Raw genomic sequence first — 27,688 nt, 5'->3', positions numbered from 1 at the left:
ATATAAACTGAAATTAAAGAGCCATTGTTCAGTACAGATAAGTTCATGGGTGTAGAGTGGTCTTTTTCAGCACTGAAATAAAAACAGACCTTTCAGTCTCTGGCAGTGGGGGGAAAGTGTCTGTTTTTGAAGAGTACTTCGTTTTGCCTTTGTCAACGTGTACCGGTACTAATAACTACCAAACTCTCACATAAATTTTGGATCTAGCCAGATTGGTAGGCAGCCAATTGGTAGGTTGTCTTCAGGCCTTATTGTTTTTAGCCTCTTCCCTTGGCTGTGCATACTCTTGCTGCTAACTACCTGGGTCTCCAGGCTCTGGTTGCCAGTAATGTCCTGGGGATGGTTGTCTTTGGATATCGAAACCGATGGATCTCTAAGTAGGAGTCTCTGCCTCTTGGAGTAAAGGATGAGAGACCTTAGTTTTTAGCAGATTTACAAACCTTTTTGTGTGATCTAGCCAATTAAAGGGCATAGAAGAACAGTACATTATTTCATAGTTTCATAGATGTTAGAGACTGGAAGGAACCTTATAAGATCATTGGGTCTAGCCCCCCTGCATGTGGGCAGGAAAGACTGCTGGGGTCAGATGATCCCAGCAAGGTGGGTGTCAAGATGCTGTTTGAAGATCACCAGGGTGGGTGACTCTACCACCTCTGGGGGAGCCTGTTCCAAAACCTTGGCACTTGACTAAAAAGAAGTTTTCCTTGCATCCATTCTTTTATGTGTGGCCTACATTTCCATTAGCCATGGAAGCTTTCCTCAAGTTCATATGCCCGCAACTGTTATGGTTGGCATGGTATGTACTCAGACTTGAAGTTGGTTGGGTTGTCTGCAGGAAATGAACCTGTAGTCCTTTGGGTTTAAAAGCTAAACTCTGCAGTTTGAGCTGAAGCCTGCCATACAGTAATAGAAATGCAAACTTTTGGATCTTTTAGCTTCTAGATAAGATGGTTAACCAGTGTTGGAAGAAGTTATGCTAGCAGGTCAGACAGGCTGGCTTAATTTAGGGAGTCGTGCTGTTTTTACATACAGACAGATGTGCAAAAGGAAGCTATAACATGGCTGTTTTGGGAAAATAAAAAACATGCATCTCTTTTTGTGCTTGTTTTGAACTTGGCATGAATATAGCTTGGCTCAGAAGATAACACTATACATGGAGAATACTTCCATATTCAGTCTAAGCCATTTTCCAGTGGTCAGCTTTGTATCTTGAGTGACATCCATGAGTTCTTTGCCAAGAAACTGGAACAGGGTATGCTCGTGGCTAGTACACAATAACAGAAATAGCCAAAGATCTATGTGTGTTCTAACTTTCTGTTCCTAGTTTTTGCCTTAAAGCGAGGAGGACAGGCAACTGATTATAAAGGATGCAGAGTGTTTGGGAAAACAATTGTTCTTAGGCCTGGCTAATATGACCTAGAGTGTTGTTTTTTTTTTTTTTTCCTTTCCATTTTTAAAGACTATAGATGCATTACCTTTTGTAATCTTCTTCTTCCACCATCCCTTTAAGAGAAAATATCCTTCATATCTAGCACCTTAGAAATATTAAGATTGTGAAGAATGCAGACACAAAAAGGTAGGAGGACAGCATCACTTATTCCAAGGCTGGATAAAATGTGTAGTATTTCACTAAGAACTCAAGTCTGCTTCTGGGTAGTCTTACCTGTGAGACCTTAGCTGTTGAATTTGAGTGGCAGGGACCCTCTCTGAATGGGCTGTTGCGTGAACTGCCCTGCTGCGTCATGCTGGACTCCTCTACTCTGCTGTGCTGTGTGAGCCCCACCTGCTATTGTAGCAAGTGACCCCTGCCGCATCACACCAGGGCTGGTGTCCTTTCAGAGACCCCTGCCACAGGCTTCCTTGGCCCTGCAGGCCATGTCCACCCTCAGAAGATGAAGGATAGAGCCTGAAGACTTTGGCAGCAGGAGTGTGATGGGAGGAGCAGTACCTGGACCAGGAGCCTGGAGGCTGCATATTAACCCCTCAAGGGCCACATATCGCCTGTGGGCTACCATTTGGACAGCCCTGTGTTGGCTCATTGAGGACCCTGGCAGGTGTTACATTTCAGACCTGATTAACCTGAGAGAATTATCCTGCCACATGTCCACGAGGGGCCGGGGGGAGCTTATGCTCAGGGGCAACCAACACAGGTTCATTAGAGACAGGTTCTGTCAAACCAACCTGGTGGCTTTCTATGACCAGATCACCAAATCCTTAGATACAGGGGTAGCAGTGGACGTAGTCTTTCTGGACTCTAGGAAAACCTTCAACACTGTTGCTCACCCCATTCTCATTAAAAAAACTGGGGGACTGTGGTGTCGACACCTACGCAGTCAAATGGGTCACCAACTGGCTGGAGGGCCGCACCCAGAGAGTGGTAGTGGATGGGTCATTTTTGACCTGGAGTGATGTGGGCAGTGGGGTCCCCCAGGGCCTGGTCCTCGGGTCCGCACTGTTCAACATCTTTATCAGTGACTTGGATGAGGGGGTAAAAAGTACCCTGTTCAAATTTGCTGACAGCACTAAGATGTGGGGGGATGTGGGCATGCTTGAAGGGAGGAATAGGCTGCAATCAGACCTAGATAGGTTACAGGGGTGGGCAGACGAGAATAGGATGGGATTCAACACTGACAATGCAAGGTGCTGTACCTGGGGAGGAAGAAACAGTAGGATACCTACTTCTCATCAGTGCAGAGGCAGAAATGGATCTTGGAGTCATTGATGCCAAGATGAACATGGGCTGGCAGTGTGGGGAGGCAGTCAGGAAGGCCAACTGCACCTTGTCATGCATCCACCGATGCGGGTCCAAGGAGGTGATCCTCCCCCTCTATGTGACACTGGTCAGGCTGCAGCTGGAGTACTGCATCCAGTTCTGGGCGCTGCACTTCAGGAGGGATGTGGACAACATGGAGAGGGTCATGCCACGCTTATGATCAGGGGGCAGCAGGGCAGGCCCTACGAGGAGAGGCTACGGGACCTGAACATGTTCAGCCTCCACAAGAGAAGGCTGAGGGGGGATCTAGTGGCCTGTTGCAAACTAGTCAGAGGGGACCAGCAGGCATTGGGGGAGTCCCTGTTCCCCCGAGCGCTACCAGGAGAGACCAGGAATAACAGTCACAAGCTGGCAGAGGGTAGATTCAGACTAGACATCAGGAAGGTGCTACTTCAGTCAGGGCGGCTAGGATCTGGAACCAACTTCCAAGAGAAGTGGTGCTGGCTCCTACCCTTTAAGAGGAGGCTAGACAATCACCTTGCCAAGGTCATTTGACCCCAGTACTTTTTCCTGCCCATGGCAGGGGGTCGAACTTGATGATCTGCTCAGGTCCCCTCCAACCCTACTAACTATGAAACTATAAACTAGTTAGTCATGTTTTAAGTAGCATCCTGTTTATCATGGACATCTGGGCGGTTAATGGTGTAATAAAACAAGAAATAAGCCACAAAATTACTCCACAAAATATGTGAAATAATTTGTGATGGAAACAGCCACAAAATTAAATTACATTTAAGTTATATAATGACATGAAGTGTTTATTTCTTCGTGAAGGATGTACTATTGATGTTTATTTCCTTATAGCTACTTCTGTGGAATTTATTACCATAGTACTTGAAGATTTAAATTAACAAAATGTTTCATTCCAGTAGCGCTGCTTTAAATTTTAACTTGAGAAGTGGGGAGGGAGGGGCCTAAACTTGTGAAGCATCTGGGTTCTGCTATGCTTATAAATCATAACCCATCTCTCAGGAGTTGAATGATGTCATGTATTCAGGGTGAAACTCACTGTCAGACTTTGTATCAGGAAGATTTTTTTTCCCCTGTCAGTTTGGGCAGTAGTCCACCTTCAACTATCTAAGCTTATTTGAACCTAACCAAATTCCTTGCTATTTCAGCGGCCAAGGCATTGACAGTGTACTCGTCTCCCCTGCTCCTGTCATGTGCATGAGAGAGGTCAGAGTGTGCGTGTTGTGGTCCCTTTTAGACAAAGGGTTACCTGTGAACAGAGCACAGGGATCAGGGGCCCTTTCCTGTCCTGTATTCCTGGGACTTGTTACATAATCTGATCTTCTAACAGTACACAGGCACTTTATTTCTGGGGAGAAATAACAGAATTATTGAAGTATGCATCTCTGGAGTATTCTGGTTTTGAGGTGATCAAAGCCATTTTCTTAAAGACTATTGGTATTTTTTAAATAGTAAAATTGCAGTTGTTTTGCTGTGGGCATCTGTCAGTAAGTATACTTACCTTTATTCATGTAGTAAGTATTTCACTGTGGCGGTAAGCCTAATTATATTTATCATGCTAAAGTAGTGCCTTTTCTGCTTTATATAAAACTATTATAAGGCTATTTCGCATTTTCTAAAATACTAGGTTAATTTTGGTAAGTTGAGCAATTGATTACTTGCTTTTTAGAAAATCATTGACAGGTTTCTGTGTTTACGCCTTTATAGAGCTAATCGTAAATAAAAGAAACGACTGTTTTCAGGACCAGGACTAGTCTCGTCTCTATTGTAGGGCCATGTGACCATAAGAATTAGCTAAGCATTATCAATCCTTTAAAACCTTGAGTCAGCATATGGTAGTTCTAGTAAGTCACAAGGTTAAATGGGTTATGGCTGGCGCAGGAAGAAAATATGGTAAGTTTTATAAAAATGTAGTGTATCCAAAGTTGTTTTTTAATATGAAAACTAGTTAAGATGGAGGCTGTAGCATATAACCTCTTAAAAAAATAAATAAATTGCATACTGAGTTTGATGCTGTTAGAGAAGTACCTTCAACATACCATCAAAGAGAAATATGAATTGCATGTGTGTGGTGAAATTTTCTGAGAACAGGTTTTCTTCCTTCCCCCCCTCCCTTTAGTTGATGCGGATGAGATTAAACGTCTAGGAAAGAGATTTAAGAAGCTTGATTTGGACAATTCTGGCTCCCTGAGCGTAGAAGAGTTCATGTCTTTGCCTGAGTTGCAACAGAATCCATTAGTACAAAGAGTAATAGACATATTTGACACAGATGGGAATGGAGAAGTGGACTTCAAAGGTAAGATATCTGTTATATATGGTGATATTTTCCCTCACAATCTGCTAATTTTTGCTCAAAATTGAGAAAATTTGTAAAAGCAAAAGTACTGAGTAATCAGATTTTTAGGGGGAAGAAGTCCACATTATTACCATGAATAAGGTGTGTGCATGTATATATATATTTAAAAAAAAAAAAAAAAGACTTATAGTTAGCTGTGTAACATAAGATTAAATATAATTTATTTTGGTTAATAGTCATTTGAGTATCCTTTGTTTTATAATAACGTCCATCTTGGCTTTAGAAAATATGCAATCTTTGTTGGTGTAAAATGAAAAAAGTGATGGAATAGGAGAGAATAATAAATGCATAGTTTCAGTTTTACTTCAGTAAGTTTCTAAGTTTAACCAATGACTTGGATCCAGATTGTTCACTTTCGTTAAGTTCAAATTTTATCTTGCCTCATAATGGAAAGCATTTTTTCCTGGAGTTCAGTTTTATTACATATTTACCTAATTTAAAATGTTTTCAGTAGTAAAGGTGTGGTCCACCATTGGACCATCTTCCCTAGACAAGCAAATGGACTGTTTCCCAGCATAACTTGGAACAGTTTTGTGGTATGTGCAACATTTAATTTCAGGACTGAAAATGTAATATTTTTTCTATAAAGTTTGATTTAAATGGGAAAAACAAAACAAAACCAAAAAAACTTTCTAAGCTATAGATCCTGTAGAAATACTTGTATTATAATTCCCTCTTAATGGTCCTTTTTTTTTTTTTTTTTAACTACAGTTTTAGTTTTGAAGAAGTGACAAGCTGCAAGGGAGGCAGCTGATTTTGCCTAAAACTAAATTATGTTGTTTTGACTGGGTTCTAAACCAATAAAAGTATATCATCTTGAGTATTTTGGATAATGTAAACAGAAAGTGAATCCCTTCTGCTGCCAAGTTATTTGCTATATTAAATATTTCTATATTAATTTTAAGATCTGAACCTTAGCAGTGGCAAATGCCTTTAATTCCTGTTTTAAATAAATTCAGACATTTGCTGTTGCTTAAGGTTACACTCAACCTCCTGTTCCCCCTACTGCCACCCCCTTTTTCTTTTTTCTTTTTCCTGGAGTAGGATTTGTTAAATTTCTATTATGCAAATATGTGGTCAGATGGATTTTGAAGGAAAACATAACTTTAAACATACTAAAGCTGTTACAAGATAGGAAGAACAGAGAACTTAGTGTCAACTGTAAAAATATCTAAGTGGAATGTTTTGAGGTTTAGGACAATTTTTCGCAAGTGTCATTTCTAATAGATATTGATATTGATAATATGTAATAACTTGATGTACACTTACAGAAACTAAGTAATGACAGAGAGCTGCTTTTTTGCTTCTGGGTCTGAGCTCATATAATGTATAACAGTTTCAAAAACTGTTGAAAAGGTTCTTTCCATTCTGTGATGAAAAACATAAATATTTCTGTCCTGTGATAATAAATGCTGCTGTTGCTTTCTGGACATGCTTATGTAAATGAATGGGTCTCAATCCACAGCACAGAAAAAAGTCCCCATTTGTTACAATGGTTCATGCTACAACACAAGCTGGAAAAAGTGCAAGTTGCCCCACAATGTTCTGCAGTATCTGACAAAGTGGACCATAGTAACAGTGGGGGGGACACGTCTGAAAAAACTTCTAATTACATTACCAGAATCAGTGTATAGATATTTATAGTTTGTTCCTTTCTGCTATATATCATATGTTGGCAAAATCTCAAATAATTCTCAAAAAATCTCCAAATTGGTCTGATGTGTCTCAATCACACTCATATACTATAATATATCTCGCATCAGACCATCTGGAGACTTTTTATTGTTATGAGAATATAAATGGGGAAAAATATATAGTCGGCTTCCTCCAATTAAATGTAGATACAGTGCCTTTGTGCCTCATTTACTGGGTCTCACTCAAACTTCCCCAGTATTTGATGAGAAGGCTTTCTATAATTAGGTCAGCTGCTTACCTTACAGAACTCCAGGAAGTCTTTTTCAGGGGCCCAGTCCAAAATACCTGTACATCTTGTCTTTGCTTTTACACACATGAGTAAGGGTTTTGAGATATGGCCTTGTAGCTTGTGTAGTTAAACAGATGTCACTTCTTAATGCTTATTTTAGCTATAACACCTTTCTAAAGATTGTTTATAATACTGTATTTATTTTATTAACACTAAGACCATCTTAAATGTAATTCATGTCTTCCTTACCCAAGGGCAAGATTAGGACTTACTCTTGATACAAATTGAACATTCAGAACTTGAAGTTGTTGCATTAGGCATTTTAGGTCTTCAATAAACATCAAATACCCTCAAAAGTCCAATATCTGAATTTTTAAGTGAATGTTAATTTGGGTTAGTCTGTATTCTTTGAACATAACTTTTTAATTCTTCCTGTTGAAAAAAGCTAGGAACCCCCTTCTAAGTACATAAATACAGTATTTCTTCTCAAGTCAACCCTATTTTAAAATAATTCCAGTAATGTAAGCTTTTCTAAAGCATTTTTCCTTTCTTAATTTCTCAGTATTCTGGTTTGTAAATGGAATAAGCATGTCTTTAAAACACTCAATTTGTAAATGCTTTCCTTGTTCTGTATTGTTTAGAATTTATAGAAGGAGTCTCCCAGTTCAGTGTCAAAGGGGATAAGGAGCAGAAGTTGAGGTGTAAGTATCTTGAATTCATAGCATACCTTTTTTCTGATTATATTTTAAAATATACTTTTAAGTTAACCATAGGGAAGAAAATCTTGATCCTCACAAAAGACTGTTAGTCAAGACAGGTTGGCAAATCTCTTGAAATGAGATGGGACTTCATGTTCTTGTGGAGATGAATAACACCTCTACAAAAAGAGGCAATGAGTAAATGAAACAAAGCTAATAACTTTATAGACATTATGGATAAAGTGCATTATTTTGCTTATAGCAGTAGAGAAATTTACTGATCAAACAAATGTAAAATGCAAACTAAGAAATCCAGTGAAATTGTTTCTGCAAGCTTTTATCAGTTTATTTTTCAGAAGCAAATGTACTCAAATCTTTGCTTTTTCTTTTAGTAGTCATTGTAATGACCTATCTATAATATGGCTACAGAAAGGGAAGCTGCTACCTGTAAATGTTTAAAAATCTCCTAGCCTAATTGACTCTGTGAAACAGCATCCTGTAAATTTACCAGTGAAAGGGTGAAGATGGCAGGTCGATTATCTGTACACTAGAAGGCCATGGTCTTGCATTTGCTTGTTAATGTATTGCCTGATGGCTGAAATTTGTTTGAGGTTTTTCTAGTTCATGTTAATGGAATGCTTTTACAGTCAGTGTTACAACCATTACATATTATGGAATAAAATATTGTAGAATTGTTCACTGTACTGTCTCTAGTATTGTGGGCTGCTTTTTTTTTAAAGAGTTTTACTCTGGGAGACGAATGATCTTTCACTTAGTTGTATATGCTTTACTGAAACAGTATATATTTTACTAAACTGTTTACAGCGGTAACAAGTTATGGATTTTACATCTCTAATCCTATGGAAGTTATTCTGTTTATATCCTGTTTACTATTATGCTTTCATTGTTCTCATTTTCTGTAGTTGCTTTCCGCATTTATGATATGGACAAAGATGGCTATATCTCCAATGGGGAACTCTTCCAGGTGCTGAAGATGATGGTGGGGAACAATCTCAAAGACACTCAGTTACAGCAAATTGTAGACAAAACCATAATTAATGCAGATAAGGATGGTGATGGAAGAATATCCTTTGAAGAATTCTGTGCTGTAAGTATTAAGCAAAGATTGAACATTTTTGTTTTAAATAACTGTAATAAATCTAATTTGACCTAGAGATTTTTTTCACAACTATACCAAAAAAGTTAATTGCTGCTGTCCTTTGAAAATCATACAAGAGTCTACAGTTATTCAGGGTGCAGAATTCTCGTTTTTGACTAAGATGTCAGTAGGAAACTCCCCCCTCCCCGCCCCCCCCAATTATTGTTAAAAATGGAATTCCAAAGAATTTTTTTCAACACTCTTTTGAGGTCTATAAAACCAGACTGAATTAGAATGACCTGGAATTGAATATGTGCACCAACTGTGTTGTTAAAATGAGAAACCAGAAATGCAGGCTGCAGATTTTAAGAGTTTGTATGGTAGAAAGCTGTGGTTCCAAAACCAGTTGTAGACCAGCGATGATCTCTGGAGACCTGGTTGAGTTTGCTCTTAGCAGCTACATTTTATTACAAGGAACTAAAAAGAAAAAACATTCTCCTGTTTTCTTCCCCCTCCCCTTTCCTTTCCATCCTGGCTCCATACAAAATTATTATCAAGGCCACAGGGAAGCTGAGTAATCACAAATGAGTAAGGATGCGTTTCATTGGGTACTTTGCCTGACATTTTACTTTGCTGGCAGGTGTTGGCACAAGACACACTAAACTCTTTCCAGTTGGAGTGTCTCTTCATTTAGATGCAACTTTAGGATGCTAGGGAGGGCTAGTAAAAACAATTTACTCTGTTGTTTAACCTTGGGCAGATCACCCCCTCTGTAAGATGGAGGCACCTTGTAGCAAGCATGCACAGCCTCAAGAACTAGGAACATGTGTTTTTTATATTGTTGGACAGCTGTCCAACTCAAGCACTTTGTAATGGATCCGCTGCAAAAATGTCGAAATGGAAGGGGATAGAAGGAAATAATTATCAGAACAATGTAACTTTTGTAATTCGTGCTCTCCAAGAGTTGGTGGTAATGTCCCTTTATGTCTCAATGAACTCTGACACCCTGGCCCTAAAAAGGACTAGGAGGATTTTTTTTTTCCATTTGAAGTCAGAATTAAAGTAATATGAACTTAAAATGTAGATGAGTTATGATACATATCTGAATCATACTTGTGAAGTGGGCAATATATAACCAAACCAAATTAAGATCTCAACTTATAGTAAATAGAGATTAGTAGAAGTGGATCTCTCCTTCACGCTCCTTGCTGTGGATTGTGTTATACATACAGACTTGTAATTTATTGCACTTGAAATATTACTTGTGAATTTGGCCTTCCATGTATTGGTGTGGAGAGGCCAGAAAGCAAGGGATTAGTTGAAAGGCAACCAGCTACAGGTAATGGAGCTTCAAATTTAAGCGTGGACCTATTTATGTACATTTGTTGCTATACCAGCTGTCCTTAATTCTAATTGCTTATTGAACTTTAATATTTATTCCCATTCCAGGTTGTAGGAGGCCTAGATATCCACAAAAAAATGGTGGTAGACGTGTGACTCTTTTTAGGGCACCACCCAACACTTTTGCTTTCTTCTCCATCTCTGAAGATCTGCTCAAGACGTCCAGCAATGCTCTCTGTGTATTTAAATGGAAGTATTTTTCTCTGTGAAGCCACATTTTCCAACATGAGCCTCATGAAGCCAACTAAGTGTTATTGAACTTTTATTCTCTCAATAACTCAGTGTAGCACTTTAAAGTCTGAAGGACAGCAAGATGGAAAGAGCATATCAGTGTGGTGGAGAAAGGGAAGGGGTTGGCTTTTTAATTTATTTTTCATCATCTTTTATAACAAGGAAATATCTATCTATATATATATATATGTGTGTGTGTGTATTTATATATAGATATATATGTAGCTTTCTATAGGTAGTAGTTAGGTGGGCTTTAATTTAATATACTTGATTCAGAAACAAAACTAGAGTATAAAGTGCCAAGCAGAACATTAACAGTTCAATATATGGTTATACATCCTTACTTTTATTTCACACAGTTTTATATATATATAGTAAAAGAATGTAAAATTTTAACTGGGTGTTAGGTCAACTGTTTTCCTTTTCCTGTGACTGTTCAGAGGCTTTTATATATTGACTGGCTGACAAAGCACTGCTTCCTGCTAATTTACTTTAATTACATTTCTGTAACACAGGGAGACTAAGTTTTATTTATACCTGTTAATATATTATCAGGGACTGTGTCTCTTTGCTTAACTTTTAGTACAATTCTACTTAATATGAGAATATAGTATGATGCTGATGCCAAGAACTAGGCCTGTGCGCATGTAGAAGCTGTAGAGTGCTTTTATGGCCATTTCATTCTGTCACCTGTAACTGGGGGCAGTTACATTTTAGTAAATATCCCTAAGCAAATGTATAGCAGTTGCTACAGATTCATTTTAGATGCAGCATCTGAAGATGTTTGGTGCATTCATGATTTCTCTTGTGCTTTTGCTTAACAAATTTAGGATTGATAGAATTGTGCAGGATTCCCATTCACTTATTTTATATAGTGCTTAGTGAGATGATACCTTGTTTCTTGCCATTAAATTTATTATGTTTCAACCATAGTAGTTTCCCTTCTGCTTTTTAAAAAGTACTACAGGTAGCATAAATAACTGGTAATATTTTATATATATAAATATATATAAATAAATGTATGTATATAGGATTCATACAGGGGGAAAATCTTGTTAACCTATGCCATAGAGGAGGAAAACTTCACATCTAAATTTTATACCTCTTGCTTTTCTCCAATCCTTTACTTGGAGAGTTGTTTTTTCTTTTCTTTTTTTCTTTTCTAGATTTGTCCATATCATGACTTGTAATGGATGGTAACTTGATATATTTGTGTGATATAAAAGTAGCAGGACACATTTAACAACTTTCTATCATCCCTTCCCTTTTCTGCAATGGTACTATTGGCTGGAAGAAAAACACATTTGCTAGATTTTTAGGGTAGTACATCTTTCCTGTATAGTAGTTTTTCTATAAAAGTTATTTTATAATCAGCTGTGGGAAGTGCAGGTTGTATGAACCTACTTTAAATCAAGCACCTGTCTGCCATAGCTGTTCCTTCAACTGAGTGCTGCACATCATGGGCTCTGTCTGAGAGAGAGAAATCCAGGTGCTTGGTGTCCTTGCATGACATGAAGTTTTGCATGTAGATCGATTTGAAATGTTCCTCTTGTTTACATAATTTGCATAATTTAAAAAGGTAATGTTGCCAAACTTTGGTAAATGTTAATGTTCAACCGAAAATCTCCACTACATGTAACCTTCTTCCTCTGGATCAGTACGTGGCTTATAATCCCAGCCAGTGATGGTATCTGTTCCAGTGTCAACTGCCATGTGCTCTGCTTCAAGGGGGAACCTAGTCTTTTGTGAATTTTTTGTACATAAATATTTGTTACAAACATTTTAGCAGATGCTATTTCTCTTACTTGCTTGTGCATATCTTGGCTGGCGTTCTAGAAGATAGTGCTAATGTTACTTCCTTAATGGGGGGATGAGATTTTTTTAGTTTGCGTGGGGGAAATGGTTTATGTTGAATGTTTAGTTTTTCCTCTGCATGCTACATCATATGTTGTGGGAACTATAGGAACCTTCATACTGTATGAATAAAAAATAAAATATTTGAATCTTGCCAGAAAGTGTTCTGAATACTTTTGTTGAATTTTTTGCATACATGCTGGGGTATTTTCTCTTGTTTAAAAAAAAAAAAAGATACAAAAGCTCAGCATTCTAGGTTTATTATTTAACTAACATTATGATTAAAGTCTATAAAACTGTTCTTGAAGTACCTCAGCCAAGTGGGTACAGCAGCTGTTTCTGGGACTGGTGCCAGCCTTCTTCCATTTGCAATGAGCACCAGTATTTTGGGGGGTTGGTTTGTTCACTGGGGCACAACTCTGTAAAGGGGTTAATTTCTTTCTTCCACTTCTGTGTTCTCATCTGTCAATCCAAAAGACATGCTGCCTGTTAGATCCCACCTGTGTTCTGGGGCACAGTTGTGGTAAAAGTTCAACTGGATGCATGATAACAAGCACCTTAGAGCCTACCCTCTTCTCCCAATGTCTTTCTCAGCTTAGTAAGACTTACTGAAAAGCTTGTCTTACTTCTAAAGACCTCTTAAACTGGAAACAAATTATTTTACTGCCTTTGCATCAGTCCAGAAGCTCCCGTTTGGGGCTGGCCCAGAGTTAGGATTTTGACATGGTTCAATGTGCCACTCATGACTTCTTTCAGATCAGCTTCTATTCATTCTCCACTTACCTTAAGAAAAATCCTCTGGCAACTTGTGTTCTGCATCTATAGACTTGGAATGGCAAGAAGCACAACACTTCCTTTGCACAAATTGTCACTTTGTATGTTGGCATATTTAGTTTAAGTCGTAAATTGTACACTGGGACACACACCCTTCTGTTCTGAAATTTGTGTTTAGTGTACTAGATAGATTGGCCTGGACTGTTTCATTTCATTGCATGTTTATCATCCTCTCAAATCATCAGATAGCTGGTGACCTATGTAATTGAGCAAATATTAGCAAAACTGGCTTCAGTAAGATGTAGATAGATTCAGGGGTATTTTTAAATTTACAGCTGGTACCATTGTTTACTACAGGTTGCTCTGGCTGACCCTAACTTCAGTTGCTCACTAAATACAACGTTTGGATTAATATTTCCTGTGCCAGTCTGCTTTTACCTGCTGTGAGATAAATTGTTTTGGAAATTTTCAGCATAATGACTTGCTTGCTGAGAGTGATATTAGAGAGAACCAGCTTTGATCCTTATCTTCCTCTTCTGAGGAGCTATAGTGACCCTATGCTTGAGGAATGGAATTAAAATTTGGCAGGAGCTGGCCTTTGATGTTAAGATTAGGCTGTTCCTGTGAGAAGCTGCCCAAATTTGGCCAAGTTAAAAGCCTTTGGGGGAGGGAGATGACTGTTTAGATATGATTATTAACTTAGCAACTAAAATGTCCAAAGATGCCATCTGCATGAAGAATGTTTTACATCCCCTGCAGCTGACCAGACTCTATATACCACTGAAGGACTGCAGTCTGGACTGGCTCATTCCTGGCTTCTATAAGCTGGACACAGAGCAGGCAGGGTCCCCTGCTCTCCTTGGCCTTCCATGCAGGCATCATGGAAGAAAGGCATGTAACATAAATGCGAGAGAATAACCAAATTTAAACCAGGATGAGGTAAAGGAATAAATGCAAGGGCAGAGCTTGGATGACAAGAATGACTGAAAGAATTAAATCTTGAGAAGGGCTGAGACATAAGGGCTGCATCCATGTGGTATGTGGTTCCACAGGCACATTTGTGGTGCCACAAACCGCATGTTGTGTTGATCTCTGCAGTGCAAGGGAGGGAAAAAACAGCTGTGCATGTGGCAGCAGCATGTGCCAACTGAAGCTTGAGTCTGGCCAGCTGGAGCTCAGCCAACAGTGGACTTCAGCTCCATGAGGCAGGATCATTGCTGCTGCAGCCCTGGGAAGCCCCCAGGACCTCAGGTAAGGCTGCTGGAACCAGCAGTGCTGGCCCCAGCCTCTCCTACCCCATCCAAGGTAACTTGTCACATGCTGCTACACATGTGGCACAGGCATTCCCTGGGGGCAAGTTATGCTGCGGCTAGTTGTCCCTGGGGAACCAAACATTCATGCATGTCTGGACACGGCCAAGTAGGAATTTGTCATGGTCAGTGAGTGCTGCATAATTTCCTCTAGAACCCAAGGGGCTGGAATATCTCTTGCCAGCAGTTATTTGTGAGCCTACTGTGAGCTCAAAGAATAAGCTACCTACTAAGGCTATCACCTCCTCTTACAGATGTCCCACCGCTTGTGCTGTTAGAGGCTAGATGACAGACGGGAGATCTAAAGTTTTAAACCCTGCTGATGGGTATCCACTTAATATAGCTTTCCAGCTTGTTAAAAACTTAGTATATTAATACATAAGAGCTGTTGAAGGTTAGTTACATAATCAAGCACTCCAAAGGATGGAAACAGAGTTGATGTTGCCTGTAGAATCTTGTCACTTTTCTGTATATGCACTAATACTTTCTCTTTTCAACCAAGTCCTTCTCAGTGCATGGGATGAACCTACTCAATGGAAGAATCAAGGCTATGTAATGAAAACAGTTGTTAAACTCCCACCTCCATCTTTTATATGAGTCTGAGGGGTGCATAATGAATACAGCTCAGGATTACTGGGCAAGAGATGAATATCACAAATAAAAATACTTGGATTCAAGCCTAAGAAGCTGCAGGAGCCTAGATAACATTTAAAACTCTCCAAAGCTGCTCACTGACAGAAAATAATTACCCAAGGAGGGTCTGAATCATAGCAGTCCATGTTTTGTCTTATCTGATCATTACTCAAGCATGGTGCAGAACATCTCCTTTATGCAGAGAATTCTATCAGATAATGTACCTACTTAAGGGCCAAATCAAAGTGAGCAATCTCTAATTGCCCTTCTGTGACCATCCCAAATTCTGCAGTATCCTTTGAAATGCAGTAAATAGAACCAAACACAAAGATGAGCTTTCACCAGCACCTGCATATCATGCATCTATCATCCTTGCTTATCCCCCTCCCTGCACTTTCCCAGGAAAGTACAAACAATAGACCTCATCAGAATCTGTCTGCTGCTGCTGTTCCACTTAACTGCAAGTTTACTATTTCATCTGTCTTCTGGACTTGTTTAGACCACAAAATTCTGCCTTTTGCTTCATGAGTAACAGCTTCCTTGGGGAACTGACAGAAATCTTCAGGTCATCTTTATCCGCTACTTTTTTTGATATAGGTCAGCTCCCACACGAAGAGGCATGATTAACCTTTTTGCATACCATCCTGGTTAGCCGTGTCACCTCCTTCACTTTCATAAAACTGCAAAGGAAGATGAAAGGCTCCCTAAACCCAATGCTTCCTCTGTTGCAGGAGGGCCTGTTTTAAGCATGGCTGTTACCCCACAACATTCAGGAACAGAAACTCTTCCCCAGCCCCCTCCCCACACTCTAGTGTAGTAATTATAAGTTGCTCAACCACATACCTACCTACCCACAAAATTCTTGGAACTGGACCTCCTGGCCTTGGAACTTACCATTCTTTAAGCCAACAGGAACCAATTTCTCTGGCAGGTATGCCACAAATTAGCCCCAAGCTCTCACATGCCATTCCTCTGCCTGTGCCACTTATGGCACACATGCCACAAATTGTCTACTTTTGTTTGCTCTGCCACCTCTATCATCAAACGAAGCAATAATCCCACAGCCATCTGTGAAGACTAATGTCAAATAAGGTTGGGAGCAAAAAAACTAAATTTGGATGTTGTTATCCAACAGGTTGTATCCAAGTAAGAAACTAATTTCCCCATTCCAAAATGGAATCAGGAAAATTAGACAGTTTGGAGTCACTGCAGTGTGTGTAAAGTATGAGCATGTCTTTTTCATCTTCCATTCAGGGTTTCACAGACCTCTGAGGTCATACAATATATTAACACAAAAAGATTTGGGCTGAAGCTGAGACATTCAGGCTCCTGCTTCCCCACATCTCAAGAATTTATTTTACATATCAACATTGACTTTATTGGAACACTCAAGCATGTACCTGTACAATCGACAGAAGAACTCTGAGTTTCTAGCACTTAATCATTTCCTTCAGAAACCAAAGACATTTCCAGCTTATTAGTATTCTTGTTTCAGTGAAAAGTTCAGTTAGCCATGTTTATAAAGTATAAGGAGTATAATCTGTAATGATCACATACAGGGCTTTGTTAAATTACTTAAATATTGCATCAAAAGGTCAGACATTATGCCTGAAAGAACAGACTGCAAAAGGAGTCCTGCTTTCTTCTAATCTTCCTAATCAAACTGAAGGAGGTTGAGTACTGTTCCTGTTAATTCCATACACGTCAGTTGTGTATTAATATATTCAGCTTCTTTTCATCGGTACACAGTCCCAAATTAGAGTCCCAAGTTCCAGTCCCAAGATCTCAGAATCTTTCAGCTGCCCTGCTAGCCACAGCCCTGATATTGCCATAAACTTTTGATGGAGGACTTCCTGCAGGGAAGAAAGACACACAGTTGTAGGATGACTCATGAATGAATTACAAATATTGGTACAAATTTTGACACCTGGAAATTTCAATATTACTACTAAGAGAATTTGCTCTGAGCAACAACAAGATGCTCCACAATTTCAGCTATACACCAAAACCATACATGGAAGAAATATCAGTCTTTCACCTGAAAGTTACAAGGGAAACACCCAGGGTCAGATAACAGTTTCTGGTATAGAAGAGAGCAGCTATAAGATGGTGGAGCTTCGCAGATAGTTGTAGAGTGAATTATGGAACTGCAGTGTACAAATAATGTCTCAGCAAAATTCCTGGCTGGAGCCAGATACTAATGGTTACTAGAATGGCAATTCAGAGATCTGGACACTGTTGAGCTGCTACCAATGCTAAGACACCAAGCACTTAGGAGCAGACCAAGCCCAACAGAAGGAAAAGACACAGAGGAATGGTGCACCTGGGAGTCAAGCTCAGATTCAATTATGCTCAGACAGAATGAAGTCCTTCTTAAAGCAGACATGGTTCCAATACTCCCAGTTGTACAAGACTTAATTTAGCATTTTCAGAGAAGAAACAGAAGTTGGATAACAGGACTTACCTAAAATGAGATTGCAAATTGCTGTTCGTGCCATCTTAATATTCTGAAAAGATCCTAAAATGTGAACTTTCCTGCAATAAGTAACCAAAATGCTGCAAGTTATTTATTTTGGAAAGGCTTTTCCTTGCACACAGTTCATGTTACAGTACTCAACCAAATTTGACATTCAAGAATTAAATACACTAATACTTTTGAACGCACCCATTTCTTCTTCCTTTGCTTCCACTCTTGCAGTTTCAAATCACAACCCTGGAAAAGCATGAGGTTTGACTGGGCTGGTATTTCCTTTTGGTTTTACACTACCAACAATAGGTAGCACATCTGTCTGACTATTTGTTATCAAGGTAGAGGTGAAGATGACCCCATTCAATGGCACAGCAGTGTCATGACCCTTGCTTTGAGGACACCAAGAGGACACCCATACTGTCACATGGGCAGTTATATCCAGTAACAGTGTCTTCAAGAGAATCGTATCTGGCAGTTCAACCTCCCATCCCCCAGTAAAACTCAGCAAGCATGCCAAAAATTATGAGAAACTGCTACCATTTATATCTGAATGCAATTTATGCCTACTCATAGTAGCAGCTGAAGTCACACAGCAGCATCAAGATGCATCCGTGTCACATAACTGTAAATGAACAGTTCTTCACATCAATCAGTAGGTGCAAAACATCAGCAAGTTGCACCCAAATGGACGTAGCACCTGGTTTCCATCCCTTGTGGAAGTTTCTCTTAAAGTGCTCAAGCATTTTACATTAGAACACCCCAGTGCCCTGCTGTCTTCAACTTTGCAATGCTATATGGTAACACTTGTATCATTTGTCACCACTAGTGAACTCAGATTTAGTACAGAATAGATTGGGGCTGATCCGTTATTCACTTCAAGCACTTAAATTAAGCGCCTTCCATTTTCTCAAACAGGATATTAATTTGCATGTTTACATAAACATGGCAGCCAGCTTCAGACCTGTTTTCACCTTTACTGTCTGTCCTTCCTGCAACTTAAGAGATCCCAAAATTATAGACGTTTCTATCCAATGCTACTATTAGAATACATCTCACTAGGTTCAAGTTCAACGTCCAGGTACTGATGCTAATATTGGCATCATCACTGTCACGTAGGTTAAAAATTCAATTGCTTTGAAGCTGCCAGCGTTCATCAGCAGGGAAAATAAGATTAGGAATAAAAGAGCTGACAAAAATGCTTCCATGGGGGTGTTGGCATTCTATTATTCACACAGAACTGTTCCTACCTTGCACAAAGGAACAGTTTTGGTTATTGTACAGAGAGAAGATGCTGAAGGATCAAGTGTGAGTTTCAGGATTTGCACTTTACCAAAAAAACCCATGCAAAATGAGAGAGGGATGTTTACACTTACGAGTCAGCAAGAACTATCCGTGTCCTGGTTACATTTTCTATTGTGAATTTTGTTTTTCCTCCTTTCCCTGCTATTCTTCCTATTGCTCTTGAAAGGTGGTCTCCTTTCAAAGGCTTGACTTAAAGCAAAATAAAAATATTTTATTATTGAAACAGCAACATGTATTTCTATAGCACCTTTCAAGGGTTCTCAAATCACTTTACAAACATGAATAGGCTACAAAATATACCTACGCACACAAAGGGAATTTACTCACAACTGAAATGCACTTACAGAGGGACCACAATTGACCCCTGAGGTGGCTGTGTTTTAGAGGAGGGTGAATTGATCCCCGAGTAGGACTGTGATAGGAATAACTTCCCAAGCGACTGGAGAAGTGAGGTCAATTCCTACGCAGCTGGGCAAGAAGCAGAGTATGACGGCATGGAACTAATGTGCTCTCAACAGAGTAACTAAAATTAGATGAATCCAGCTTCTTGTACCAGCCTCATCCCCCATAGTATTTCAGGGGCCTTCCAATAGCATAAGCAGCACACAACCACCATCTGTCACACCTCATCCCTTCCCTAAGGAAAGGATGATGCACAAAGTATAATTTATGGTTTTAGTGGTGGTTTTGTTTTGAGTTTGCTCCTCAATTCATTTGATGAGTAGAGTGCAGTATAAGACACTGCAACTATGGGGGAGATGAGCAGGGCACCAGTCCCAGATGTTAACTTTGGGCTAGTTTTTTTTTTTTTTTTTTTTTACTTTGGAAAGATAATAAAGCAATTCTTCTGTTGCAAAGGTTAGGGATCCAGAGTTTCAGACATTCTATGTGAAAATAGCACACCCAGCTTACTATTCCCTACAACACTGATAAAAATGCCACTTAACTAGCTGCTACACACTCACACCTGCTTTCACTAAGATATAAATTAACCTTTTTTGACCAGAACATCTGAACCTGATTGATACCCACCTTCTCACAACAGCAACAAGCTTCATATTTTTAAGAGCTACAACCCCACCTTCATGCACCTGGCCAGGACAGTGGCAAATGTGGTTCTGGCTTGTATTGGAAGTAATTTATGCCCCCAGGAGATTTTTTTAGACTGAACAACAAGCATTAAAGATCTTACTATCCAATCCTCCAACATAACATTAAAATAAGAAAGACCACTCCTAATACAGAAGTGCCCAGACTGACTACATACCAGCTGGACCAATATTTCCACTAAATGAGCTTAAAATGTACTGATTCTTAGCTCAAGTGATAACCAGTCATAGGTCAGCTGTTTTCTTACCCTTGAATTTAGAGTAATTGCTGCTTATTTCTAATAAGTTAATACACAAGATGATAACCATTGTCTTGTGGAAATGTTTAAAACAAAAAGACGGCAGTACAAGTTTACTAATTCTCACTTTGCTAATTAACTATGTGATCCCTTCCATGGGATGATTGTACAGCACCATGCATGGTGCCATTGTTCAAATAATGTTCAGTAAGCTTCACCACATACTGGAATTACCCAATTTCTCAGTGCTGTAGTAAGATCTTGTTGCTAAGAGAGTGGTTTTTGTCGAACATCATCATAGGGTAACAAACACTTGAAATAGCCTTGTGTGATCTTGATTTATCTTGTTGATTTATACATGTGAAGCCACAGAACATAAGCCATAACGGATCTTAAATGCTATCCGCATGTATACAATTTTGTTTTGTGAAAGGGAAAAGAAAACCCAATGACATGAAAAAATATTAAAAATATGGCAAGAGAACACACTTACCATCTGTAACTTCAAAGGATTCTAGAAAAAGGTCGTCTAATCTGATAAGAGCAAGTGCATCCTAAAATATCAGAAAAGTTGACATTAACACTATGCAAGTTATAATACTGCAGAACAAAAATATGCTTAAAGATCAACATTACAAATTCATTTCCTTTGGACACGTAACAAAACAGATCTCCAAGAGGGCCTCACTAAATGTATCCAACAGCAAAAGCAAAAACTTAGTGCCACTAAAGAACAAGTTCACTGTAGGTCATGTTTCTGTACAAGGACTGCAAGAGCTTGAGTGACTTAGGATCATAGGAAAGAAGGACTGAAAGAGACTTCACAAAGTCATTTAGTTCTGCCCCTCCTCAGACAGGATCATCCTTGACTAAAGCATTGCAACCAAGTAACTGTCCAACCTGCTCTTGAACATTTCCAGAGATGGAGATTTCAAAATTTCTTAAAGGTAGCCTGTTGCTATGCTTGACCACCCTTATGGTCAAAAAGTTCCTTCTATTTGCCAACCTAAGTTTCCTCTGCCGCAGCTTGAGGCCATTGCTGCTAGCCTTATCTCCTAAAGCCACAAGAAAAGCCTCTTTCTACCTTTATAACTGTCCTTTGTGAATCTGAAGACTGTTATCAAAACCCCCTCAGTCTTCTCTTCTCCAGACTAAGTAACCCAGCCTTTATTCATAAGTCAGCTTCACAGGCCTCTAGTCAGTTTTTGTTGCTTTCTGCTGGACTAGCCAATTCTTCTTGAAGTACAGAGCCCAAAACTAGACACCAGGTGAGACCTCACCAGTGCTGAATACAGCAAAAAAATCACTTTTCTTGATTTGCAAGTGTCACTCCTGGTAACGCAACCCAGACACTGTTGGCTTTTTCTGTAACAAGAGCACACTGTTGACATACATTTATCTACTGTAATCCCCAGGTTCTTCTCTGTAGTACCGTGGCCTAGATCGTACTTATAAAAATAGTTTAAAAAGCACCAGATAAGATGCTTATCCCTAAAAAGTTAATCCTTTTCAAAAAGTACAAGATGAATCAGTTAGGCAGAATTTTTAAAAATTTTTTTTTTTTCCTATGGATAATAAGTCCAAAGAGAGTCAAACTATTTTTTGGGTATGGGTTTGAAAACTGTATGGGTGTGCGCACCCCCCACCCCAATGATATACAAATAAATGTAAAACTTTATTCTGACTTGTGGATTTAGAATAGCCTTCAGATTAGCAAGAAGTACAAATTTAAGCCACTTTACAACTGAAAACACATTCAAATATTTATATTTTATTATGCTAGAAAAATATGAAGTGACATTTCCTATTTACTAGGTGTTTTGGGTTTTGCTTTTTTTTTTTACTTTTTGTTTGTAGTAATCTGCTTCTGGAAAGAAACTGGAATTCAATAAAAGATGCAAAAGAAGTCCATGTTTCAGCCTTTTTATGCATAGAAGGGTTACGTGTGCTGAACACACAAAAAGTTTATCAAAAGATATTTTCTCTTTAAAACTACCGTATTTTTCGGACCATAAGACGCACTTTTTCCCCCCCAAAAGTGGGGGGAAAACGAGGGCGCGTCTTATGGTCCGAAGGTGTGTGTCCTGGGGAGACGGGGCAGAGCTTGCCCGCGGAGGCGGCGGAGCCCGAGCGGGACACCCGCCGCTTGTTTATGCCGTGTCCCGGGGAGACGGGGCGGAGCTTGCCCGTGGAGGCGGCGGAGCCCAAGCGGGACATCCGCCGCTTGTTTACACCAGAAACCGGCGCCCGTGCCGGTGACCGAGAGCCGGCAATAAAAATGGCCGGCCACCGGCACACATAGTCTCTCCTGCCATAAAAACTGGGTGCGTCTTATGGTCAGGTGCGTCTTATGGTCCGAAAAATACGGTAGCTGATTTATTTAAAAAAAAGTATTACTGTTGTCCATCAATTGAACTTTTTTTTTTCTTGTCACCAAGTTCTTCAATATTTAAGAATTAGTAGACCTCAGCATTTTGGAAAAGAAGCCAACTTGCTTTTTCAACTCTCAGTCAGTTTCTTAACTTCTAATGACTTAATAAACCAAAATGAAAAAGCTGAAATGAAATCAATTCTCTGTGCACCTGCAGAAGGGGTAACAGCTGTCAAAGTGGTTTATCACTTCAGAAAACTCTAGTTCCAAGTGCTGAACCAATGACTTCCCTTAGCTCAATTGTCTGGCTAAAGGCTAAGGACTCTACCCAGTAAGGCAAATACAGATTTTAGACAAGGGGACCCATTCACACTCTGGCTGCTGACAACTCACCTCAACTTGAAATCCAAGAATAAATGCTTTCACAAAGTCAGCTGCTTTTGTCAGAGCACTCAGATCCTTTGTCTCTTTACAAGTCTGCAAGGCAAAAATTATAGATGCCAATTAAGAGCACATATTAGGTGGATCGTTACATTCCCATTATCTCCTTGTTCTTACTCATTAGGCTGAAATACTGCAGTAACCCTAGCCATCCACCATAACATTTGATATAGTAGTGGCGTTCAACAATCCCAAAGTTCTGTGCCTCCAAGAAGGTGCAGCACATCACCCCAACCAGTGCTTGGAATTCTTTCTCCACCCAGTCAATGGATGCTGCTTGAAAATTCTTCTGCCATGATGTGAAGGAACGGAGGTTTTTGCAGAACCCCCTGGAACATAACTCAAATCATACCAAAACAAACAGCAACCTGAGAAGCAAGGAGCAGGGAAGGAGACATATGGTCAGCTTGAAGGCCATGTGCAGTATGTAATGCTTACCAAACTATTACACAAATCTTGAGACTAGAGCCTCTGTCATCACCCCTCCCAATGCAGTGCTTTGTGTAGTGAGCCTTCTGCCAACTACCTCCCCACCCCAGATTCTCCACAAATTCTGCCTAACAGTTCAATCAGGTTAAATTCAAGAAATTAATTTCTGTACACCACTGAGATTTTAATTCGGAGCATCATCTATTAGGACCCAACACTTAAGATCTTTAGGTCAAGAAAAAAGAGAAATGTGTGCTCTAAGTCAGAGGAACTTTACTCTCTCAAATATATGCCCTAGATCAATACTGAAACTGATCTAGATAAGGTGTTACAGACACTGTCATGCAGGAAGTCAGACTAAATCATGATAACTATGGGCCTTGAATTTTATGGAATGTCAAAAAAAACATGCAAGAATTAAGGTTTGGACAAAGGAGGCGGCAGGTCAAAGGAAGAGAGAGATTTGTGAATCATCAACAAAGAAAAAAAGGATGAGGAAGAAGCCTTGTGTAACTTCTAACAATTGAAACATTGTAGGTGCAATCTAAAACACAGAAAGAGAAACACAAAAGTCACAGAAGGGCAAAATTTCAGAGCAGCACGTGTGATAGAAAAAAATAAAATGAAGTAAGATAACTGATTAAAGAGGATGCACATGGAGTAAGCCAGCAAATCTCAAGGCTTGAAGAGTATCATTAAAGACAAACAAAAGCATGTCAAGATAGTACAGGCAACAGAAACAAGATCAGAGAAAGCAAGGAATGCGGCTGCACGTGAATCATTTCAATTTAAAGGTGCAGGAAGAAAAAAGCTGGGCAATAATTGGAGAATGAGATGGGATAAAGATAGGTGCTTCTTTCCCACTTTCTTTTTTAAGATGGGGAGGGACAGAAGGAGGAGTATGCAGGGGATGCCCAACAGAGAACAGAAGGAATCTGGGGATAGGTGCATACACATGTCCAGCAAGCTGAGGAGACAAGCTAGGACGGGGTCACTGGCTAGGGAGAGCGCAGATCCAGTGAGATTTTTACCCATTTTCTGGACAGAGGCGACATCGTTTTTTTAAAATGACCTTACACTTGCATACCAACATCAATGCTTTGTTATCAAAGAGCAATGCCAAAGTTATGATCATACTTTCTGCTAATTCTGAAAAAGGAAACCCTACACTCTCACAAAACACCAAGTTACCTAATTTTGAAAGTTTTTTTTATCTTTATTATATTAAAGAAATTTGAAAATGTGACTTAATACGTTTATCAAGATGTGAAAGTATAGTAATCTGAAATGTATTATGTCACATTTTCAAATTTGAGGATGAAAATCCATATATTACTGACGTAACATCTTTCTTGATAGCAGTAAATTGTATAATGAGCATTGTAGCAGCCACCAGAGGAGAGGCGGCTAAATTATTTTTATCTATAGTGCCTCTCTTTTTTTCAATAGCTGTAACATGGCAAACCAGTTACGCAAGGGAATGCAGATTACTAGGTCTGGTTTCTGATAACATACAACATTTCTAGAAAGCTTACAAAGCTGTTGCAGTTATAAATGACATATTGGAGGTAAGGTTGGGGATAGTTTTGTGACACTTTTTGCACAGCAGAAGAACCTGAGATTTGAAACTTGAGTTTGTGTGGAAATAACCATATGTGAGAAGCAGTGCAGACCCTTGGTCTGCATCAATCTGATTGTCACCTGATGATCTCACAGAAAAGCACTTCAGAATTTCATCCTGAATCTGCTACTTAAGTATTGTTTTTTGACTGTGTCTCTTAGGTCAGCGGTTTTCAACCTCAGTAGCCTTCAGGCAAACAACTGTTTATCTACTACAATGAAGAACAGTCTCACCCACTCGAAACTAGATAGGCAGTATTGTGGCCTCAAACATCCATAATGCATTAAATTCTTAAATAAGATTGTGTAGTTGGATCATACCCAGGATTTTTCCTCAGCGCCGGAACCAAATACTTTTTCGTCAGAGAGATATAAAGTTAGAGAAATAAAAATATCACAAAAGTCAGTCCTAGGAATAAAATTCCATTCTTAAAAGTTTTATTTATGTCAACTATTTACCTCAAAACAGTAACTGCTGCTTTTTAACTGGGATACCTTTTTTGCAATGCTCTCATTTGGCTTCCTATAGCAAATACGTACGCTATAAATCATTAAAATCTTTCTACACAAGACAATTTTTTGTATTTCAAATCCCAGCTGAACTGAAGTGATGCACTGTTTACAAAAACTAAGAGAAAGAGCTTTCCCCTTACCTTGATTTCCACATTTCTTGTTTTTAAATTAAATCGGATTTGAAGTTGCAAATGTTCCACAACAGGTGTGAATATTTTCATCCAATTCTCTTTCAAAGGGGTATATCGGTTTGCTGGTACAGGGATTTTCCTCATTTCAACTTTTTCACCCTAGAAAAAGGGATTTTAGTTTTACTCAAAAAAAAAATTAGACTAATGCCCCAAGGATCCCAAAATAAGGGTCAACCCTCTCCAAACCCCCTACACGTACATTTTTGTCCAAACCACTTCTAAAATTACCCAGGTCAACCACCCCCACTGGTCTAAGGAGGCACCACTGACTAGTATGAGAGGCCTGTCCCATCCCCACCAAATCAGTGGGTTTCCAAGATGCTGCTTTTTGCAGTCCCATGAGAACTCATTTGAGATGTGCAGGATATTAAGTTGCCCTGAGCTTCCCCCAAACCCATGCTGACACACTGGCTGCTAGAAGACAGGCCCTGTCAGTGTGCTCAGTCACCAACATGTTTTTTCCCCCCTTGAACAGAATAATAGTCCAACAGACAGCGGACTCCAGGACTGCCAGATTCACAATGCACGGAACAACCACCCAGTGAAAGAAGAACATTATGCTGGTGTTTTGTGCTGGGGTGCAAAGTGCTCGTAACACTTGTTGGGAAGGGGCTGCATTAAGGACCAAAGGCTGTCATCAAGGACATCAACCTTTAAACCAGAAACCTGATGAGGTTTCTCTGCTAAATCCTACTTCATTCCCATCTAGTGCTCTTCAGCTGTAGCTCAGCCAATGTAGTGTCAGTGTGGATTCAGGTAAAGGTTGGGCCACCTGCATGTCCTGTAAAATGATTTACCTTTAAGGTAAAGACTGCAGAAGGCAGAGCAGCACCTCAGATACTAACTGGTTTGCGGGGAGGGAGTCGGTCCATCTTGCCCAGTCTCAGTGCCCTCTTTTGGTGAGCTTGCTGTCAAACCTTTGGCCTTCATGCCTGTCCCTGTTTTGTCTTTTGTCTCATGAATTGAGTTTACACATATGAAACAGTCCTCTCTATAAACAGGAAGGGCTAACTGTTGCTCTGCAACCATGTTCCCAACATGCGTCAGACAGGTCTGAGAGGAAGAGCAGGCAATATGAGGCACCAGCAACTCTGCTGGAGCCCCACCCCGCGAAGTTCAGCCAGGGCTGCTACTCTTGCTTCATGTAAACCACTGGATTAGATGACCTCGGGGGGTGAGGGGGAAGTTTCTGTCAGCCCCACTTCTCTATGACTCTAAATTAGGCAAAATGCTGTCAGCAAGATGGCAGCAGGGGGCTGTGGCAGCTGCTCCAACTACCTGGAAACACATCTCACTTTACAGAGAGGGTGCGGGGCTACTTCATGCGTAGAATAAAGATGCTGACAAGTGTCACACTGGGGCAGCAAGCGGGCACTGAAAGGGAGTGGGCAGAGGGTCTGACCAGGACCCACTCTTCTTCTTCCACTGGCAGCCTCCAACATCTACAGGACCGCAGGGACTCGGAAGTCCGTATGCAGAAGCCGTTGCCCCTTTTTCTCCAAGGGCCTGCCCAGTCCCTGGCCCCCACACGTCGGAGGGGAGGGGTCGCCCCGCGGCAGAGAAGAGGGGCAGAAGGGGGGAGGGAAAACCCCTTGTCTGTCTCACATACCCCGAGCGCAGAGGTGGGGGCAGCGGCGGGCGGGAAGCTGGGCCTCTTGCTGGGCCGCGGCTCCGCAGTGTCCATGCGGCTCGCGCCAGCCGCTCGCCGCTTCCGCTTGCCTCTTGGCACCACGCCGGTGAAGCCGCCGTCGACCTCTGCGACACTCTGCATCTCCACACTGACCGCCGCCCCGGGCAGCTGTCCCGCCACCTCCATTCCCCACGTGCGCCGCCGGCCGCCGGACCCCCTGTACGCATGCGCAAGATAGGCAGGGGAGGGCGGGGGCTACCCCCAGAGAGCCGGAAGTGACTTCCCTAAGACGGGCGCGTCCGGCGGCAAAGCCGGGGAGGCTTAAGCCGGATGTTGCGCGCTTAACGCGC

At 40.3% G+C, this 27,688-nt stretch overlaps 2 protein-coding genes across 2 annotated transcripts in view; one reads left to right on the top strand and one right to left on the bottom strand.

The window, feature by feature from the left end:
* The window catches only part of PPP3R1 (protein phosphatase 3 regulatory subunit B, alpha), a 64,692-nt gene extending 52,232 nt beyond the window's left edge, over positions 1–12,460 (top strand). Inside the window, exons 3-6 of the mRNA XM_090051036.1 lie at positions 4,863–5,039; positions 7,665–7,724; positions 8,645–8,829; positions 10,270–12,460. Coding sequence (XP_089907162.1) covers positions 4,863–5,039; positions 7,665–7,724; positions 8,645–8,829; positions 10,270–10,317 — 470 coding nt within the window. The 3' untranslated portion in view covers positions 10,318–12,460. The remainder of the gene's footprint in view (positions 1–4,862; positions 5,040–7,664; positions 7,725–8,644; positions 8,830–10,269) is intronic.
* A 3,896-nt stretch (positions 12,461–16,356) lies between these two features.
* PNO1 (partner of NOB1 homolog) lies at positions 16,357–27,529 on the bottom strand. Its single transcript, XM_090051023.1, has 7 exons — positions 27,318–27,529; positions 25,658–25,807; positions 22,908–22,991; positions 20,637–20,697; positions 18,867–18,984; positions 17,488–17,558; positions 16,357–16,876 (listed from the first exon to the last, which is right to left on the bottom strand). The coding sequence occupies exons 1-7, from the start codon at positions 27,522–27,524 to the stop codon at positions 16,809–16,811; spliced, it is 759 nt and encodes a 252-aa protein (XP_089907149.1). The 5' UTR covers positions 27,525–27,529; the 3' UTR covers positions 16,357–16,808.
* Between the last annotated feature and the right edge of the window lie 159 nt (positions 27,530–27,688).

This window comes from Crocodylus siamensis, chromosome 1, assembly GCF_052110815.1.
Source record: "Crocodylus siamensis isolate JL-2025a chromosome 1, ASM5211081v1, whole genome shotgun sequence".
In the NCBI taxonomy this organism is placed as follows: domain Eukaryota; kingdom Metazoa; phylum Chordata; order Crocodylia; family Crocodylidae; genus Crocodylus; species Crocodylus siamensis.
The sequence above is the reverse complement of the archived record's forward strand: the minus strand, read 5'-3'. Positions and strand labels throughout refer to the sequence as shown.

What these genes read in the sequence shown, in the direction of transcription:
- PNO1 (XM_090051023.1), bottom strand. Translation starts at nt 27,524, where the DNA reads ATGGAGGTGGCGGGACAGCTGCCCGGGGCGGCGGTCAGTGTGGAGATG. An exon ending in TTCTTGGATTTCAAGTTGAG is followed by an intron (nt 20,698 to 22,907) that starts GTGAGTTGTCAG and finishes CTGATATTTTAG; the next exon opens with GATGCACTTGCTCTTATCAG. An exon ending in ATCCTTTGAAGTTACAGATG is followed by an intron (nt 18,985 to 20,636) that starts GTAAGTGTGTTC and finishes TTTTGCTTTAAG; the next exon opens with TCAAGCCTTTGAAAGGAGAC.